This window comes from Nicotiana sylvestris, chromosome 9 (assembly GCF_000393655.2).
Source record: "Nicotiana sylvestris chromosome 9, ASM39365v2, whole genome shotgun sequence".
In the NCBI taxonomy this organism is placed as follows: domain Eukaryota; kingdom Viridiplantae; phylum Streptophyta; class Magnoliopsida; order Solanales; family Solanaceae; genus Nicotiana; species Nicotiana sylvestris.
Window position 1 is genome coordinate 63,371,788 of NC_091065.1, and position 20,972 is coordinate 63,392,759.

Below are 20,972 nucleotides of genomic sequence, written 5' to 3' on the forward strand. Positions count from 1 at the left end.
GTACCAAAACCAACTCCTCAATACTATACAGTCTTCCCAAAACTCGAAACATCATGAGTCACAAGCTACTAAGAATTTTCTAACTGTTCTATTCATCAGTATTTGGAAATAGTAGAAAAAGAACTACACAAAAGATAGAGAGGGACTCCTAGGTATACAAACGCGACATATGTACCTTGAAGCCTCCGTAACAGCAACAGGTGCACACTAATAATAAGGCTGGAATGATGCATGAGTACACCACAATGGTATCCAGTAAGTGCCAAGCATAACCTCGGTCAGGTAGTAATGAGGTCAGGCTAGACCCACTGGTTTATAATAAATACAAAGGAACATGTATAGTATAATAAAAGACTAGATTGAAACAAGGAAAACACAACAATGATAACATTACAGTACATAGGGATAAATAGTAGGGGGATCTCCCGAGATACCGTCTCGTAGTCCCAAAATAAATGTGCAAAGAGATCTCCCGAGGTACTGCCTCGTAGTCTCAAAAGTAAATATACAGGGAGAACTCCCAAGGAACCACCTCGTAGTCTCAAAAGTAAATGTGCAGGGAGAACTCTCGAAGAACTGCCTCGTAGTTTCAAAAGTAAATGTGTAGGGGGATCTCCCGGGATGCCCGTTGATACCCAATTTTTTCCTATAGTATTCTTTTTCAAATGCATGTATGCCTTCAAAACTATGCATTAGCATTAATTGACATTTTTTCATAATTTCTACATTTTCTAGGGATTTTTAATTTATTTATCCCAGTATTTTATTTATATAAATAAGTACAAATTGCATCACAAAGGACTTTATAATAATTTCAGGGCTCAATATTGTTATTTATATTTATATTAGGCTTAAATTATTGCACAAATAGCCACATTTTACATTTTTGGGTTACAATTGCAATAACTTTGCAATTATAGCCTAGGCATGCATTATTACATTATTTTACTAGAAAATAGATTTTTTCTATTTTTTTAAATACTAAGTAATTATTTTAAAATATTTCTAGGCATGGAAACCATTTTTATAATCTGTTCATTATTTTTTAAAAATTATTTTTTACCAATTAAAGGGGTATTTAACAAATAGCCTTTTTTATTTTTGGACCTAACCTAATTAAAACGGCCCAATTTCAATCCCAATTCAATTAAAATTAGCCCGAATCTACCCAGGTCCAATTTTTATCTGACCCTAACCCAATTAAACTTACCCGACCTAGTAACCCCGTTTAATCGTGGCCGTTGATTTTTTAGATCAACAGTCCACGATTAAACTTGCCATATTAATCCCAAAGACCCCCTAAGCCCCTTCATTCCTTCTCATTTCAGCTGCCCTAAAAGTCCTCTCCTCTCCGTCTCTCTTTGAGACCCAACCTTAACCCTAGCCACCGCCACCCAAAACCAGCCCTAATCCCTCCGATTCTCACTTGATCCATGAATTTCCATGGGTGTTTGAGACTCCTGCGGGCCTCCTACTTCCCTGGTTGCTCAATTTTGTGATTTCGTGGAAGGACCTCGAAGAGATCCAGATCTTATCCAGAACTCTTCAAGAGTCTGTTTATGGTCTGTGAGTGCTTTCTATCGACGTTTTACGACTCAAATCTCTGATTCAAAGACCAAATTTTCTTTACCCTTTCTCTTTTCTTCAAAAACCTAATGTTTGGACTTGAATCTGTCCAGATCCTTGTAGATCTGGAGTGACTTTGAGTTTATCATTGATTTTTTCTTAAGGTTCCCTGATTTCTTTACTGATTAACCGATTTTTAAGCACTTTATTATATTAGGGTTTGGTTTTCTCGTTATTTGTTGGTCGAATCTATGTGTATCTGAAGTGTTTTCTTATTTCCATGATCGTTTTCTTCTGATTCCTTACTATTAATCAACTCTAAGTATTTTCTAAAATTAGGGTTTCTACTTCGTCTATTTTGCAAAGGGTTTTATGAAATTTCTCATGTTTTTGTTTAATCTTTCTACAATGACTATGTTCCAGACTTGATTGCTTGACTGTTCATTGTTTAATTTTGACATTTTTTTGTCCGTCATTGTTTGAATAATCGGCTGATTAGCCTAATTATCTAGGGTTTCATTTGTTTACTTAATTAATTTACTGATTGCTGTTTGTTTACCTTAATCCTGAGTTTCTTAATTGACACATCTTGTCTATTTATGGGATTGATTAACCCTTGATCGGTCTCTGATTACTTGTACTGCCTTATTTGTAAAATTGATTACTTGATTTACGATTTCTAACCCTAATTGACTGATGAGCCTACTTCTTGCCTTATTTGAAATTCAATTAGAGTTATTTATAGTATAATTCCCTAACTTTATGTCCCTATCAAGCTCGATTTATTATCTGATTACTTTCCTTACCTAAATAAACTATCCGTATGATTCAGGGATTCTTATTGTTTCCCTATTTGGGTATGATTTGGATTCTTTACCCTAATTAGCTTTGTTTGCTGCGACCGTTAAGTAACTATCCCTAATTAAAGGGCCTATTCCGGATTCCCTTACATGATTTGATTCTATAATTATTTGATTGCCCCTAATTGACTGACTTCTGATTCTCTTTACCTTATTTGCTTGACTTTCTATGTGCTATATATACTCTCATTCTGATTCTTCTAGACATGAACACAATTCATGAAGAAACTCTCACTCACACACATACTCTGCTCTCATCTTGCTGCTATTTGTATTCACTACATTGTTTAGCCAGCTGAAAGCCAAGGCTAGACCACTGAGTTCTGTACATTCTCATCTTTTGTTTGCTATCTTTAACTGGTATGTCTCCCCTCTTAATATCCTTTCACACGCATTGAAGCTATATCTATGTGTTTTCCTGTTCATTGCCCTGACTATTTCTGTGTAACCAAATCCATGCTTTCTCCTGTTTGTTGATCTCAATTAACATGGTTACTTCTATATTTAAACTTCTGATTTCCTGTTTATTGCTACAATTAGCATGATTACTTCTGTATTTAGGTCTTACTGCTTTAGTTCTATGTCTTTCATGTCTACTGCTTTAAGTCAACATGATTGCTCATGTTACTATGCCATACCCAGTACTACGTAATCTGGCCCTCTTAAACTTATGTGTCTGCTGTCTATCATTTCTAATCAGCACCATTAGGTCCTATTGAGTGGTATACATGCTTGGTGTTAATCAGTATGCTTCTCACCCTATTTTATATGTTCCTGGTTTAGGATTCCTATGTTCCCAACTGCTGCTCCCCTCTCTGTGTAGTTGTTTATTCTCAACATGCTATATGCCACCTAGTGTTAAGTAACGAACAAATCTAAATCTGGGCAATAGGAATCTCTGCTTTGAAACTTTGTGACCATGTTTCTACTTGCTGTTTGGTTGCTGAAAACCTTTGCCTCAGAGTGCTACAATGACTCTGTTTACTTCTAAATTATTTTCTTAAAATCACTTCTATTTTCAAACACTACTCCTATTCTTAGAACACCTAGGGTATTGCCCCTCTAGTGTAAGCATTGCTTAGGAGTCCCTGAGGCTCTTCTGAACTTTAACACACTAGAGTTGGCTTTCCAAACTTGCTCACAAAGGGTTACTTTGAAGGTTTTCCTGGTGTGAGCATTGCCCGGGGTCCCTGAGGCCCTTTGGGAACTTTGACACACCAGGATACCCTTAATTGACATCATGAGATTATGGCATCTGGGACTGTTTGAAGTCTTGGTATTCCTAGGATCCACTTTGGGCCTATTTCAGGCTCCCTATAGTGTAGCTTTATTCATTTTGTAAATTTATTTATGGTCTGTAAAAATAATCCTTGTAAACAGATATTGGGGAAATTAGAAAAAGGGAAGGGGATTCTTATATGATTTTGTGAGGAAAATCGGGTAGAAATCATGCCCCTTAGGATCACTATGTTTACTTGCATTAGAAATCATGCCTTAGGTTTATTATGTTTACTTGCTTTAGAAACCATGCTTTTAGATTTGTTTAGCATACTAGAAAACATGTTATAGGCTCATCACCTCATTTGTTACGAAATTCTGCTCCTACATGATCATGATCACCTAGAAATTCTCTTATTAGACCACTACTATAATCCTGCTTAACAAAATGTCTATTCATTGTCGCGCCCCCTTCATCTCGCGAAATCGGGTTTATGACATTTGGAGGGACAACTCAGTCCTTTTGGGAATTGGGTTTGCATTTGAAGAGTCGCCACCTAATGATTAGGGTACATTAGGACATCAAAAGAGTTTGATTTTGAATAACTAGAGATTAGGGTAAGAGCTTGAAATTATTCCAAGGGGAAGGTGTTAGGCACCCCTCAGAATCCACTAGTGTGGTTCCTGGCCAGACAATTATTGTGAATTTGGGGTGCAATTAACATGTAGACAAATAGAGCTCAAATAAGAGGGGGTTTCATATAATGGTTTGCGAATAAACAAAGCTTGGAAGAGCAAAGAAAGCTGATTTTTTTAAAGAAGGAGTTGAAATGATAAAAGAAATAAGGGAACGGGGTCCTAGATTTATTAACAATATGGATCACCCCACATGATGTCCGGTAATCACTCCTCAATGAGGGGCTACACGTGACATTATCGCGTGGTCATCATATCCATATCTACCCTTCCCACCCTGTTAAGGTATTTAAAGTGCGGATTGGTCTCATTTACTTATTACATGATATTACCCGTCCTAATCCTATCAGTCCCGGAGGCATTTAAGACTACTAATCCTAAAAGGGAGGGATATTAGGCTTATTTGTAGTTTCAAAGGAAAAAACTCTAAGGCTACATACAAAACACGTATTGCAAATTGGGTAAAGAATATAACAAGCAGAGGCTCAGATATACCTCCTTGAGCAAAGAAGCACGTAATTAGCATGACTTGCACATACTGTTTAGGTCTAATTTAAAAGGTATTAAAGACGAGTGAGAGGAAATTGTTGAGGCAGTTTCAGCTTATCACATAACTCAGATAAGAAGTCCGAATCAGGCCTGCCTGCTGGTTGTAATTATTAACAGAAACAGATTCAGTTTATATTTATTACCCTAGGGCTTGCCTAAGTGTTGGACAAGGATCCTATAAGCATGGTATCTACTGGATTCAGAAAGCAATGAAATAGTAAGGCTCAAAATGAACTGTTTGAATGCATACTCGTTAAACTTGCTAAGTGAGGGACTCAGATTATTGAAAGAGAGGCAGAATTTAAACGAATTGATTACAAGTTCTGCAAACGATAGCAACCATTACTACTGGTTTTATATCTAACACTAAGTGAGGCGAATCAGATTTTTTATTAGAAACTTTGATAGCATGCTTTCTAGGCGTTACTGATTATAAGACCTTGTAGACGTAGCGTCGAAATGCAGAAGCCTTATAGACATGATTTCTAAGTGAAGTTTGAATATGCAAAATCCTATAGACATGATTTCTAAGTGAATTTAAATATGCAGAATCCTATAGACCCGATTTTTAAGTGAAGTTAAATATGCAGAATCCTATAGACGTGATTTCTAAGTGAAGTTTGAATACACAGAATCCTATAGACATGATTTCTAAGTGAGGTTGAATATGCAGGAATATAGTAGTCCTATAGTCATGATTTCTACCCTTTGCATACATAGTTACCCACCCTTTTCACTAACCAACCCCAAATATTTATTACAAATTATTACAAACTAGAATAAATAAAATTACATCAGGAAAAGTAAAAAAAATACAACTAGAGGAAGCCTGATTCTGACTTCCTCTTTGAGTTACATGATAGACCCAACTCAAAGACCATTGATCCAAAGCCTTTCTCCAATCTGAGTGTATCAAAGTTCCCTAAGAGCCTCAATGGGACTCCGGGCAATGCTCACACCCAAATTGCATTATTAGAATGGGGATAAGTGCAGTGTGGAAGGGCCATCCCTCAAGTGTCCAAGTTCAGAGGGATCTCAAGGGGTCCCAAGGCAAGGCTCACAATAGGGGGGTAGAACTTAAAGTCTAAGAGAGAGTGCAAGCGAGGAACATAGTTCTAAAGGGGTGAAGGAGAAGGAAACAGCTACAAACAAGTACACAAAAGGGGTTCGGAGAATAGGGAAGTTGAAAAGAGTCCATGTGCTTAGATATTTAGGTAATTCTGGGCATGCACAACAATGGAGAGTGCTGTTATGCTTACAAATCCACAAGAATACACAACATATGATAGTGACATGGAGGTTATGATTCCAAGGGAATCAAGTTTGAGCCATAGACAATAATACTTAATACTGTCATGCCTCAAACAAACCATTAGCATCAAACACATTAGGGTAAGGGTTTGGGATTTATAATAGGAAGGAAATTACAGCATGCTAAAGTAAATTCCGAACTAAACATAAGCAATAGGCAGACATGCAAGTGAAGGTATTAAATAAACATATTGTTGTGGTTGCTGAAAACCTTAATCAGGACATACCAGTTTCAAAGGAGCAAAATACAACACTAGCAGTAATTGAAAAAAAACTGGCCACAGTACAAGTAACAAGAGAGAAAGTGCCTTTTGAACATGAGTGTGAGTTCAGAAAACTAAGAGTGTTCGTGTGTTTGTGTCAATAAAAGAGCATGATATTTATAGTTTGAAAATAGGCAGAGAATAAGGCAAGAAAATAACCATGTACCAATTAAAATCAATCAGTAGAAGAACTTCCATTAATTAAGGAGTTCAAACTTAAACGGTAATGAACAGAAATCATTTAAGGAAAGAGATCAAATAAGCATCTTGTGCAAAGTAGACAATTAGGAATAAATACATAGGAGTTTAATTAATGGAAGGATCTTTGAAATACACGGTTAAACAACTAAGGTAAGAATCAATCAGTACATAGTAAATCAAGGAGTTAGAGACTCAAAATTATTGGTTCATGAATAAACCAAGTCAGAAAGGCTAAGGAAAGTTTTCAAATCAAACCAATAAATAGGGAAATTAGTAAAACAAGGAAAAAATCAATTAGACTTACATAAGGAGGTCTGAAATCAGTCAAAAATTGAAAGTCATTTTAGAGGAGAAGCTCAGCATATATAAAGAGCACACAAGTATTAGGCATGCGAGGTTGAATTTAGGACAAAGAAAAGTGTCATGCAATTGCAAAATCAGTAAGTAGTGGACTATATGAACATGGTAGTCACATAGGTCAGTTTCAGTAACTCAGCAATGGAAAAGGGAGAGAGTATCAAATAGCATGCAAATGGTCCAGTAGAAAGTCCTTAGAAGAGTTTAGTAGGGATTTAGAATCATATAAAGAAACAAAAGATTTTGAAATTCAGTCGAGCAACAGATGAAACAACTTCAGAAACTCAAATAGGTCCAAAGAAATTAGGGTTTTGAAACCAAACAAGTTTGGAGATGAGGAACAAACAAATCACATAGCAAATAATATCAGAACTCGAATGAACCCCAAATCTTAGGGTTTTTGCCATCAATCGAGTGTAGAGGTGAAAGACAAGAGAATCAGGAAAAAATATCAACAAAGAAAATAAAATCAGAAACCCTAAGAAAGAACTTAAGACTTTAACACAAAGAAACACAATCAAAGAATCAACATAAGAAACATAGTAGAAGAACAACATAAGAAACACAGTAGAACATGCTAAAGATCAGAGAGACTTCTAAATATCTCGCCAAAACCCTAAATCGGAAAAGATAAAGGTTTTGAAAGTCGAGTTTTGAAAGAAACCTTAAGAAAGCGTTTGAAAGTTTAGGAAAAACACGGATCTAGAATAGATCTAAAGAAATCAAAAGAACCTCAAAAGTTAGGGTTTCAGAAGAACCCATATGGTGAGAAAGGCTTGGAAAGTCATTGATCTAAGCAGGAAAAGTTGAGATCAGGCTCGAATAGCCATGGCTGGCCAGAGCAAGGTCGGGGACGACCATAGAACTCGAATCGAACAAAGTCTAGGCCAAGCTTCTTTAGGGTCAGGCCTTGAAACTATAGTAACCGGGCGTGTAGGAGTTATAGGAGGCTGGTATAGGACTTCAGTGGCCTTGGAAGCCATGAATTCCGGTGATTTTAGGGTGGAAGCGGAGGGAGGTGGCTAGGGTTTGAGGGGAGCTTGAGAGAGAACTAGGAAAAAGGGGGGATTCAAGGGCGGCTACACAAGGGAAATGATTAGGGTTTTCCCTTATTTATTTTATAAAAAATAGTAAAATAATTTCTAGAAATAAATTAAAGGTACTAAAATAATTAATAATGTATAATTGTCAAATTAAAAATACCGGAGTCAATTTTATAAATATAATTACAATTAAATCTTGAAAGAGGCCAATATTGCAATTATATGCAATTTAGCTTTAAAAATACTAAATAAATTTGTAAAAATATGAAAAATTATGCTAGCTATATTTTAATATAAATATGAGAATCCAATAAATGAATCACCCAAAATGATAATTTTGGAGATAATTACTGTGTTTTTCTTGATAAAATAGGGCAATAAATTGATTTAAAAATCTTTAAAAATTAAAAGAAAAATAATAAAACCTTGGGACATACTTATATATGAACATACATGCTATTTTGAGAGTATTTTGCATATTAAAAATATACATAAAAAAATTGGGTATTAACAGCTGATCCTCTTTACTCGGGAAGGATGAAAAAGTTGTCGGGTAAAGATATGATGGCCAATTTTGACCGAACGAAATGGTTCGATGAGACTTAGGCCGTAATCTAGTTTTTGATCTACCTACATATCCCTGGTTTTACAGGAACCAGGCCGTATGTAGTTCGGGATCCACTGGTGGAATATGCCGATGAAGACTTTTCAAGAATGGACGCAATATTCAGGTTGGGGTGAATGGTTTGAAACCTGATAGGGCTGCGGGAACTGGAGTGGGATCGCTCCTGATGAGACGACCTTTGCTCGCTGGTTTACCTTCCAGTAAGCGATACAAGCATATATTGTGCGTAAATTTAAACATGATGCAAATTCTCGTTGGAACATGAAAGTTGTCTTTGGACGGTTAGGATGACGTCCTTAGAACATGACGTCCTGGGCCATGAAGCGTAAAATAAAGGATTCGCAGGCCATGAAATGATGCTCTCGGGCTATGAGAATGATGCCTTTGAATAATGATATGCAAAAGATAAAAGGGGTCCTCAGGCCATGAAATGGTATTCTTGGGCTATGAGAATGGTGCCTCCGAACAATGACGCCTTCGGATAATTTGGCGATCTTTCAGCCCATTATATGCAGTGTCTGGCGATCTTTCAGCCTATGCAATGCAGTAGGTGACGATCTTTCAGCCAATGCAAATGTAAATAAGGTGGCGATCTTTCAGCCGTGCACATGTAAATAAGGTGGCAATCTATCAGCCGATGCAAACGTAAATAAGGTGGCAATCTTTCAGCCAATGCAAATATAAATAAGGTGGCGATCTTTCAGCCGATGCAAATGTAAATAAAGTGGAGATTTTTCAGCCGATGTGAATGTAAATAAGGTGGCGATCTTTCAGCCAATGCAGATGGAGGTAGAGCTTAACCTCGAAAGGCAGAATGGTAGCCTTATGCAATGCAAGAAATGTAGATGGAAGTAGAGCTTAACCTCGAAAGGCAGAATGGCAGCATTATGCAATGCAAGAATGCAGATGGAGACAGAGCTTAGTCTCGGAAGGCAGAATGGTAGCCTTACGCAATGCAAGAATGCAGATGGAGATAGAGCTTAGTCTCGGAAGATAGAATGGTAGCCTTATGCAATGCAAGAAATGCGGATGGAGGTAGAGCTTAACCTCGGAAGGCAGAATGGTAGCCTTATGCAAGAAGTAAAAGGGCAAATGATAATAGAATTTTCTTAGCTGATAGCGGATTGCGATATTGCGACTGTTGGGGATACTATGTCTACTAGGGACACTGCGTGCAGATAGTAGCTGTGAGTAAGTGCAACGGTTCTAAGAGTTGTATTTCTGAGCAATGTGAGTCTCTTGAGTGTATAGTATATTTGATGATTTTGCAACTCAAGGGCCTGCATCCAAAGAAAAATCATGAGTTTTGTAAAGGGGGGAGGTTAGTTCGTATCCCTGCTAGTTTTTCTTGACCTGCTCGGCTTTGATCTGGTGATACTGTACGTATCATTGGGGTAGCATTGCTAAACAAGGCAATTTTGGCAATAAACATGCATGATTTAGTAAAGGCATACATAAATACATAATTAAGAATAGTTTTCTTTAGATGAACTAACTACTGCGACGTGGTTCAAGACATTGCAACCCTTCTTGTTATAGAATTTTGAAGGTCCTCCTCAAAATTCTGCCCCAATTTAATGGATTGATGTTTTCGACTGCTGCTAGCGATGACTGGCTGAAATTAACTTCGAAATTTTGAGGGTCCTCCTCAAAATTTTGCCCCAGTTTCCAACTACGGGGGAAATAAAAGTTTTATTAAATTGTGACCAAACCTATAGGGCTGCCTACGTATCCCCTCTTAAACGGAATCAGGTCAGGCGTAGTTTAAATTACATCATATGAGGAAAGCATAGTAACGCTTGACTGAATCTGAATTAATCGAATTTGGCCAGACTTCTCCATCCATTTTTGCAAGTATGAGGGCTCCTCCTGTTAGAACCCGGTGAACCATGTATGGACCCTGCCAGTCGGGAGAGAATTCCCCCTTGGCTTCATCTTGATGCGGAAATTTTTTCTTTAACACTAGCTGCCCCGGTGTGAACTGTCTCGGCTTGACTCTTTTGTTGAAGGCTCTGGACATTCTGTTCTGATAAAGTTGACCCATGGAAAACTGCATTCATTCTCTTTTCATCGATAAGAGCCAACTGCTCGTAACAACTCTTCACCCACTCTGCATCGTCGAGCTCAGCTTCCTGTATGATCCTTAGGGATGGAATTTTCACTTCAGTGGGAATGACCACCTTTGTACTGTAAACCAGAATATAGGGGGTTGCCCCGGTTGATGTGCGGACTATGGTGCGATATCCTAGTAAAGCAAACAATAACTTCTCATGCAACTATTTATGCTTCTCTATCATTTTCCTCAATATCTTCTTGATATTCTTATTGGTGGCTTGTACTGCTCCATTCATCTGAGGTCTGTAGGCTGTAGAATTCTTGTGTCTGATCTTGAAGGTTTCACACATGGCTTTCATCAAGTCACTGTTGAGGTTGGAACCATTATCAGTGATGATTGACTCCGGAATCCCAAATCGACAAATGATGCGGTCGCGAACAAAGTCTGCCACGACTTTCTTAGTTATTACTCTGTAAGATGCTGCTTCGACCCATTTGGTAAAATAGTCAATTGCTACTAGGATAAACCTGTGCCCGTTGGAAGTGGTAGGTTCGATTGGCCCGATAATATCCATTCCCCAAGCGGCGAAGGGCCATGGTGAGCTCGTTGCATTAAGCTCATTTGGAGGTACCTTTATCATGTCTACATGTATTTGGTAACACTGGCATTTTCGGACATACTGGATGCAGTTCGTTTCTATATTCATCCAAAATTAACCAGCTCTGAGTTTCTTCTTTGCTAAGACGAAGCCATTCATATGCGGACCGCAGGTCCCCGCATGAATTTCCTCTAGTAGCCTGGATGCTTCCCTTGCGTAGACATACCTTAGTAACCCCAAATCAGGAGTCCTCCTATACATGATCCCTTTGCTGTGAAAGAAATTGTTGGACAACCTCCAAAGGGTGCGTTTCTGAGTAGGATTTGCAAGTTCCGGGTATTCTCCTTTCGTCAAATGTTCCTTGATATCATGAAACCAAGGTTTTCCGTCTGCTTTTTCCTCAACATGAGCACAATAAGCTGGCTGATCATGGATCTTTACCGGAATGGGATCAATGAAGTTCTTGTCTGGATGTTGTATCATGTATGATAGGGTAGCCAATACATCGACGAATTCATTCTAGACCCTGGGAACATGTTGGGAATTCTGTCTTTATGAACCTCTTTCTCAATTCCTTTACATAATGCAGATATGGGAGTATCTTGGAGTTCTTGGTTGCCCATTCTTCTCGGACCTGATGTATAAGTAGGTCCGAATCTCCGATCACTAGCAACTCTTGAATGTTCATGTCAATAGCCATTTTGATCCCTAAGATTCAGGCTTCGTACTCGGACATATTGTTGGTGCATGGGAACCTGAGTTTGGCAGACACCGGATAATGCTGACCAGTTTCTAATACTAGGACTGCTCCTATGCCAACTCCTTTGAAATTTGCTGCTCCATTAAAAATAATCTCCAACCATCATAGGATTCCGCAATGTCCTCTTCGTCAGGAAAATACGTTTTCAGGGGTTTGTATTCTCCATCTACTGGATTTTCAGCAAGGTGATCTGCCAATGCCTGACCCTTGATTGCTTTCTGAGTCACGTAGACAATGTCGAACTCACTCAACAAGATTTGACACTTGGCTAGCTTGCCAGTGGGCATGGACTTCTGGAAGATGTACTTTAAAGGATCCATCCTTTATATGAGATATGTAGTATAGGCACAGAAATAGTGCCTCAGCTTCTGAGCTACCCAAGTCAAATCACAACAAGTGCGTTCTAATAGAGAATACTGAGCCTCGTACGGGGTGAACTTCTTACTGAGATAATAAATGGCCTTCTCCTTCCTCCCTGTTTCATCATGCTTCCCCAAAACGCAACTGAAAGCTCCATTCAATACTGTAAGGTAGAGAAATAGAAGTCTACCTGGCTCGGGCGGGACCAAGACAGGTGGTGTCGACAGGTATTCCTTGATTCTGTCAAAAGCTTTTTGGCAGTCATCAGTCCATTTGGTAGCAACATCTTTCTTTAACATCTTAAAGATTGGCTCACAGATAACCGTAGACTGTGCTATAAACCGACTGATGTAATTGAGTCTCCCCAAGAAACTCATCACGTCCTTCTTGTTTTTTGGCGGTGGCAATTCTTGAATAGCTTTGACCTTTGAATGATCTAGTTCTATTCCTTGGCGACTCACAATAAACCCAAGTAGTTTTCCGGCAGGAACCCTAAATACACATTTTGCGGGATTCAGTTTCAGGTTGTACCTTCGCAATCTATTAAAAAACTTCCTCAAATCTTCCATGTGATCAGTGGCTTTCTTGGACTTGATAATAACATTATCTACGTACACCTCTATCTCCTTGTGTATCATATCATGGAAAATGGTAGTCATGGCCCTCATGTAGGTGGCCCCTGCATTCTTTAACCCAAACGACATCATCTTGTAACAGTACATTCCCCACAGCGTAATGAAAGCCGTTTTCTCAGCATCTTCTTCATCCATCCAGATCTGATGATACCCAGCAAAACAATCCACAAATGACTATAATTCATGGTTGGCGCAATTGTCGATCAGGATGTGTATGTTTGGCAAGGGGAAGTCGTCTTTCGGACTGGCCCGTTTGAGATCCCGGTAGTCGACAAAGACTTTGACCTTTCTGTCCTTCTTTGGTATTGGCACGATGTTGGCTAACCATGTCGGGTATTCTACTACCCTGAGAACCTTAGCTTTGACCTGCTTAGTGAACTCTTCCTTGATTTCAAACTCATATCAGGCTTGAATTTCCTGAGCTTTTGCTTTACCGGCGGACATGTTGGATCAGTTGGCAGTTTATGAGCCACAATAGACGTACTTAGACCAGTCATGTCATTATACGACCAGACGTATATATCCTCATATTCCCTTAGAAATTTTGTGTATTCCTTCTTTTCTGACGGTGATAAGTGGACACTGATTCGTGTTTCTTTGATGTTTTCTGCATCTCCCAGGTTGATAACTTCTGTTTCGTCCAGGTTGGACTTAGGTATGTTTTCAAAATTTTCTACTTCTTTAACAATCTCTTCTGGTATTTGATCTTCCTCTGAATCTGTGTCTATTTGTTGCGTTGTCTCGTTGCATGTCATAGTCATTGGTTTATCAAGATAAGTAATAGTAATGCTGTATAAGTAAAGTAATGAGAGAAAACAATAGTAATAAGTGTTGATTCATAAGAAAAATTAGAATGCTTTGATAAATTGCATAATTGTTTTGAACATTGAAGATCTTATTGCGAGAATTGAAAACATGTGAGAGAAAAAATAACAATCTTTTAGTAAATCAAAATAGTGCTTATTTTAGCCTTGCTACCCCGAGGCTCGTCGGGCTCTAGTTGTCCTGATGGTCCAGTTATTGAGGTGGGCCCCTATGCTTACGGCTTGTATGGAAGGGCCTTCCCCCTTCCTCCTAGAGAATGACACAACAGTCCATATCACTATCTTCTAAGAACAAATTCTTCACCGCTGCCAATGCTTCCTCTTCTTCTAGCCCATAAATAATATCGGCCGGTTGGAAAGTTTGCTCCAAATGTGGTATAGGCTACACCGACAGATAGTAAGGACCATGCCATGGTGGCGACCAGCTGTTTAATTCCTCCCAGGTGTATTCATATCCCAAACCGAAAGTGATGCCATGTTTCTTGAGTTTTATAGGCTTAGCGATTCCTTGGAGATTCTTTCCGAGTCCCTTGCCAGGTTCGTATCCACTCCAATTCAGTATAGTCTCGATCTTGTTATCCCACCATTTGTCTTTGTCAACAACATTTACCCGCTCGATATGATGGTAAGTCTCTCCTCCCAGCTTCTTTCTCCCTTCGATTGATGGAATGGTCTGGCGACTGTATATAAGGTTGCTACCGTTGCCGTGAATTATCACTTCCTGGTGGTTCCATTCAAACTTTACTGCCTGATGCAGTGTTAATGCTACAGCCCCAGTGGCATGGATCCATGGCCGTCCCAACAGTAGATTGTAAGATGCTGGCACGTTTATTACTTGGAAATCGACATCGAACCAAGTTGGCCCCATTTGCAAACACAGACTAATTTCCCCAATAGTGGACCTCTGGGAACCGTCGAAGGCTTTCATGTTGATGGCTCCATCCTTTATCTCGTACAGTCCCTTACCCAACTTCTTGAGCATTACTAGCGGACAAATGTTGAGGCTGAAACCCCCCATCAATCAGGATCCTGGTGATAAAGTAATCCTCGCATTGCACAATGATGTGTAGTGCTTTGTTGTGCCCCAACCCTTCAGGCGGTAGCTCATCCTCATGAAAAGTAATTTTGTGACTCTCCAATACTTGTCCGACCATGTTAGCCATTTCTCTGCCAGTAATGTTGCTTGGCACGTATGCTTCACTTAGCACCCTCAACAAAGCATTCTTGTGTGCCTCAGAATTTTGTAACAAAGCAAGTATGGAGATTTGCGCTGGTGTTTTGTTCAACTGGTCGATGACGAGTATTCTTTGGCCTGCATCTTTCTCCAAAGATCATCTGGACCTGTCTCAATAATGGACGACCGATTGGAGGCCTGTTGCTTGACTCAGCTAGGTGTTCCGGGGTATAGACCCTGCCGGTCCTCATACCCAGTGCGACAACAGTTTCCTCGAACCTAACCTTGCCCTTCCTCCTTGCCTCAGCTGTATAGTCCCATGGTATAGCCTTGGTATGGAATGGTGTTACGACCGGCATCACCACTGGGATCGGCGTGGACATCTTCACTCCGAACCAAGCATGTGCTTTGGTAGGTAAAATTGCAACTTCAAATGGTGGAGGTGCATTTACTGGAGTCACGAATTCGATCTCAATTGGTGTTGGTGTCTTTGCAGTTGCTTTGAACTCAAGTGGCATAGACTTGTTTACCTCAGCGTCCCCAGATGGATGAATTTGGACTATGATTGGATTAAGAGTAACTATTGGTTTCTTTGGATCATCACCTTCTATGATCAACCCAATCGACCCCTCGGGATCCCAATCATCCTCTATTTAGATCATGTGAACGCCTCTACCCTTATGGTCTGGTAGAGGGTTATTGTGGACATTTGGAGTAGGTTCTTTTGCCACAATAATTTTGTTGTCAATCAGAGCCTAGATCTTGTCTTTCAGAGAACGACATTCGTCGATGGTGTGTCTCTTCATGGTGGAATGGTAAGCACAGGATTTGTTTGGATTGACCCATTAAGAAGGGTTCTCAGGGGTTATGGCAAGGATAGGGGTGACATAACCAGCGGCTTTGAGTCTCTCGTATAACTGGTTAATGGGTTCGGCAATGGCTATGTACTGTTTAGGAGGTCTGCGATCAAAATTTGGTCGAGGTCTAGGGAAGTTTTGGCGTGTAGGGGGTGATTGATAGTGGGATGGTTGAGCATTGTACGCTTGGTAAACAGGTGCGGGTTGGGAGTATCTAGGTTAAATAGGCTAATATGTGGGAGTTGGAGGTGATTGATAAGTGGGTGGTAGAGTTTGGTAAGAGGGTGAGGGTGTTTGGTAATTTGGTGTAGGCTGATATGTGAGTGGAGGCATTGGATAGGTTTGGTATTTGATGGGAGATTTGGTTATCTATTCCACCATTATGGCTCTTACGTCCCTTTTCTTGGACACACCACCGGACTATAAGGCCTTATTTGTAGCTTGCAAAGCCTCAAAGTTCGTAACCATACCACTTTTGATGCCATCTTCGATCCTCTCACCCAACTTGATGATGTCAAAAAATTTATGGCTTTCAATCAATATTAGCTGCTCGTAATACTGCGGGTCCTGAGCCCGGACGAAGAATTTGTTCATCTGTTCTTCCTCTAAGACAGGTCTAACTTTAGCAGCTTCGGATCTTCAGCGAGTAGCATACTCGCGGAATGTTTCTGTGGGCTTCTTCTTTAGGTTCTGAATGTAGAACACATCTGGCGCATTTTCTGTGTTGAACCTGAACCTGTCCATGAAATTAGATGCCATACTCACCCAGTTTGACCCTTTCTTCAGGTCTTGGCTAATTTACCAAGACAGAGCATCTCCTTTCAGACTCCTCATGAAAAGCTTCATGCAGATCCTTTCGTCTTTCCCTACTCCGACTAGCTTGTCACAATATGTTCTTAACTGGACCCTCGGATCACCTGTACCGTCAAACATCTCGAACTTCGGAGGTTTGTACCCCTTCGGCAGCTTAACATCTGGTTGTATGCAGAGATCTTCATAATTTAAACCCTCAATTCCTTTACTTCCTTCGACGCCTTGAATTCGGCTAGTTAGTTTCTTAAGTTCTTCAGCCAGGTTCCTGATGAACGAGTATTTATTATCAGACTCAGGTGTGCTTGAAATGGGTTGGGTGTAGTGTAGCATGGTCTTCACGTAGATGGGGGTGTTATGATGGGTGTAGAAGTGGTCATTTGTAGAGTTTTGGGGTTCCGAGATGAGTAGTGGGGTATTGTTGGAAGTATGGAAGGTGTTGCAGTGGTGGTAAGGAGCGGGATGATTTTGTGGCTTTGGGATATTTTTTGGAGGTGTGGGGTTCTGAGCATTTGGGAAATTGACATAGGGAGTGGTGAGGAAAAATGACAGTTTCGCCAGATTTCGAACCCGATCAAGTTCTTTTTGGAATTTCAGCAGCTTTTGTTCAAGCTGGGATGCACTTTCCTTAGGAACCAGAGTACCATGACCATGAGCGACCTCTACCCGTTCAGTTGAGTTTTCCTTTCTGGAGTTGTTCACATCTTCCATCTTTCATTTGTTCTTATTTTTGACAGGATTAAGAGGAGGAGTGGGTGGAGGGCCCCTGGATCTCGTGGAATAAGTTGATGTTGCCAGAGTGCATGAACTAACCTTTGGGGAAGGGGAATAAATAAACAAAAATTAAAAACAAAAAGGTAACAAGTTAGTGAGGATTATAAGAAAATGTTGCGATATTTAAACACATAGTGCAAGAATGTAAATCGTGTCCTATTTGGGAACCTCTTTGAGCCCGAGGTAGGCCTAGAGACAAGTTGATTTGGAGAACTTAGAATGCTAAATGCCTCATTTTATTGATAAAAAATAGACGAATCCCAAATCGACACTAAATAACAGGAAATAAAATATCACTAGTGGCTGTTGGCCTTATTACATTCATAAAATGAAAAAGTAAATTCCTATCTACTTGATCCCAGACGGACCTTCCCCAGACTCGACATCTTTGGCTCCTTCGAACAGCTTTCCCAACTCACGAAGTCCCAACAATAGGTAGGCTCTGGCTAGATGTCCGTCCTCATTTCCCTCAACATTCTAGCAATCTTCGATTCTTTTGAGAAATTTCCTTTCCAGCTCTACTATGCGCCGCTCCAAGTACCCCAGTCGCTTGTTGGCACTGACAGCCTTGTCTTTCCACTCCTCGATCAGCTTTTGGTTGGTTTCTTGTATCTCACGGTGCTCGCTTTCACATTCCCGGATCCTCTTGCGCAGTTGATTGTATTTGACCTGCACTTCAGCCCTTTCATCTATGATCCTGTGGCCCCTAGCAAGTCTTGGCTGGCCCAGACCATCGTGATTAGATTCTAACCAACCTGAATAGTAGGGAGCGTAACCAGCGTGGTATCTGTTTGGCTCGATAGTCTCTCTTACCATGATGATCTTTCAATGCCACATACGCTGAGCTTGGCACTTATAAGGACTGTCATCAGCTTGGAAGTTAGCCCGAAAGTGACTCATCTTGTCGACCCTTGGTATAACCTGCTTCCTACCAGCCTGTCTCATAACTCGGAGAGGGACATAAGGGTAGGTTCCTCTCAGACCAATTAATATCAGAAACGGCACATCCCTAGATCGGGCGATAAACTCAGTAGGGAACCATTCGAACATCCATTGTACCCGATCCTCGGTAAGGTTATCAAATAACTCTACCCATCCTCTGGCATCTTCTGGATGGGCGATCATGTTGGGCATATAGTTCATTCGCTTCGGATGATGGAAAGCGATATGATCGTCCCAGTCTCTTCGCTGAATTTCCTATCGGTATTCACCCCTTTGGAGATGCTCCATGAGCCAGAGCTGAAGTAGCAAATTGCAGCCTTCGAAGTGTTTGGCTCCTCGTTGACACTTCTCCAAGGCTCGGTATATCTCCGCAGTAATCATGGGCACAATGCTAAAAGGTTGCCCACCAATGCCCTCCATTAGAGTTTTAGTTACCATAGCCAGCCTGGTATGGATCCTTGCTTTCTTCATTGGAAACACTAACAACCCCAGGAAACAAGACATAAATATAAAGACCCTTCGGTGAATATGCCCTAATGATGTGATGGAAAATTCGTCAGGATAGGTACGGTAGGACTTGCTGTGCCCGTACCTCTCATACAAATAGTCGAAGGGGATATAAGATTCCTTCAGACATGTCAGTTCTGGATTCTTCTTTAGACCCATCATTTTGAGAAAACCCCTGCCCTTGCGGTTCTCAGGCATTAACAATCCCAGTGTTTCCTATGGTATACCGGCTAATCCTCTTATTTCTTCTAGCAAGGGTGTCATTTCAATGTCCCCGAAGCGAAACACGGACCTCTCACAATCCCAGTATAAAGTTGAAGCTTCTATGATCTTGTTGTCGGGTTGGATTTCCAGGAGAGAAGGTAGGTTTCCCAGATATTTACGGACAAGGGTTTGATCACTAGAGTAAAGATCCTCCCACTAGCTTAGCAATTTTGGGTGGATGTTGGTGACCATGCCGAATCTGGGGACTTCGTGCCTCATATTTCTGCAAGACAAAAGGGTTAAGCCCTTACCCCCACCAGACTTGACTATTTAATATCAACAATTAGCATAAACGCATTTAGTTCTCCAAATAAATGCACCGAACGTGATGTCCGTTTGGGTTTTAAGGAAACTCAGTGGACTTTGGATAAGGCTATCTTAAAGAGTCATTATGCGGACAACATAACTGACTCGGCTAGGTTTGACCATGATGCATGCATAGTTAAACAGAGTAAGGTTTCTATGAGGTTTTAAATTGGTACCCTTGAGCAGACAACTCAAGGGGGAAAGGCACGGAACCGTCGACTACACCGTTGATTGACTGGTTTTACCGCAAATATGCCTTTTCCGGATTTAAGGGGTGATAATATTGGAAGAGTGAAACCACTCATTATAAGCGTTGCTATGGTATTTTGTTTGGCACGAGTGGAATATGATGTTGAGCATGATTATGCAACAATTAAAGCAGGTTGTCACGTATTTGCTCGTTAGGAAAGCAGTAAATATAACAGTTTTTTCATAATTTAAAGCGGTAGTAAAGGAAAGCAGTAAAGGAAAGTAATAAAGAAGATAAACAAAAAGACAAGTCAGTTTTGAAATCGAAAAGAAAATTGAATGCTTGAAAGAAATAAACAGATAATTGCGCATAAAGAAGCATAAATTCACAATAATAGTCTGAAATGGTAAAAGCCTAAAAATCCCCAGCAGAGTCGCCACGCTGTCGCGCCCCCTTTTTCATACAAAATCGGGTTTATGACATTTGGAGGGACAACTCATTCCTTTTGGGAATTGGGTTTGCATTTGAAGAGTCGCCACCTAATGATTAGGGTGCATTAGGACACCAAAAAAGTTTGATTTTGAATAACCAGAGATTAGGGTAAGGGCTTGAAATTATTCCAAGGGGAACGTGTTAGGCACCTGTTAAAACTCATATCCCCACGCGTTAGTTCATGCCATATAGTAGTTAACATAAATCCAAGAAAGAATTAACTTTGAGATGATAAGAAGTTAATCCTATTGGTCTTAAGTGATACAAGGGTGTATAAGGGTGATTAACAAGTATTAGAAGTTAAACGAATCAAGGATGTTGTAACTCGTATTTTCAGGTAAACCTAGAGGTTCTTAATAAAACTCAAGAGGTCATGTATTAAGGTATTTGAATCATAAAATATCTGTATCATAAGTCTTGAAGTCAAACGACTTATGAAACAAAAGTCGACAAATGTTGTCGCAACTTAGGTTCATAATTTTACTTAAACATTAGGTCAAATGTTTCTAAGCTTTTCTCCTAATTTACAAGGAATTACGGGGTTATCTACCCACAAAATTAAATATCTATGAGTCTAGTTTCCAACGCATTAAACCGTTTGTCAATACGATCTCAGAGTATAGAGATATTCATAATTTTGCAAGCCTGCGCAGATTGGTAGATGACAAGTAGGTGCATCACCTACTTGCCAAAATGATAGAACAAAATTAAATGACCTAAGTCGGCCAAGAGAG

The 20,972-nt window shown here is 40.0% G+C and overlaps 1 protein-coding gene across 1 annotated transcript; it reads right to left on the reverse strand.

Moving 5' to 3' along the window:
• Window positions 1–16,592: 16,592 nt before the first annotated feature.
• On the reverse strand, window positions 16,593–17,474 carry LOC138877669 (uncharacterized). The gene is made up of 2 exons (XM_070157295.1): window positions 16,756–17,474; window positions 16,593–16,689 (listed from the first exon to the last, which is right to left on the reverse strand). The coding sequence occupies exons 1-2, from the start codon at window positions 17,472–17,474 to the stop codon at window positions 16,593–16,595; spliced, it is 816 nt and encodes a 271-aa protein (XP_070013396.1).
• Window positions 17,475–20,972: the final 3,498 nt, after the last annotated feature.

What these genes read in the sequence shown, in the direction of transcription:
- LOC138877669 (XM_070157295.1), bottom strand. Translation starts at nt 17,474, where the DNA reads ATGGAAGATGTGAACAACTCCAGAAAGGAAAACTCAACTGAACGGGTA. An exon ending in AAAGGAGATGCTCTGTCTTG is followed by an intron (nt 16,690 to 16,755) that starts GTAAATTAGCCA and finishes TTTCATGGACAG; the next exon opens with GTTCAGGTTCAACACAGAAA.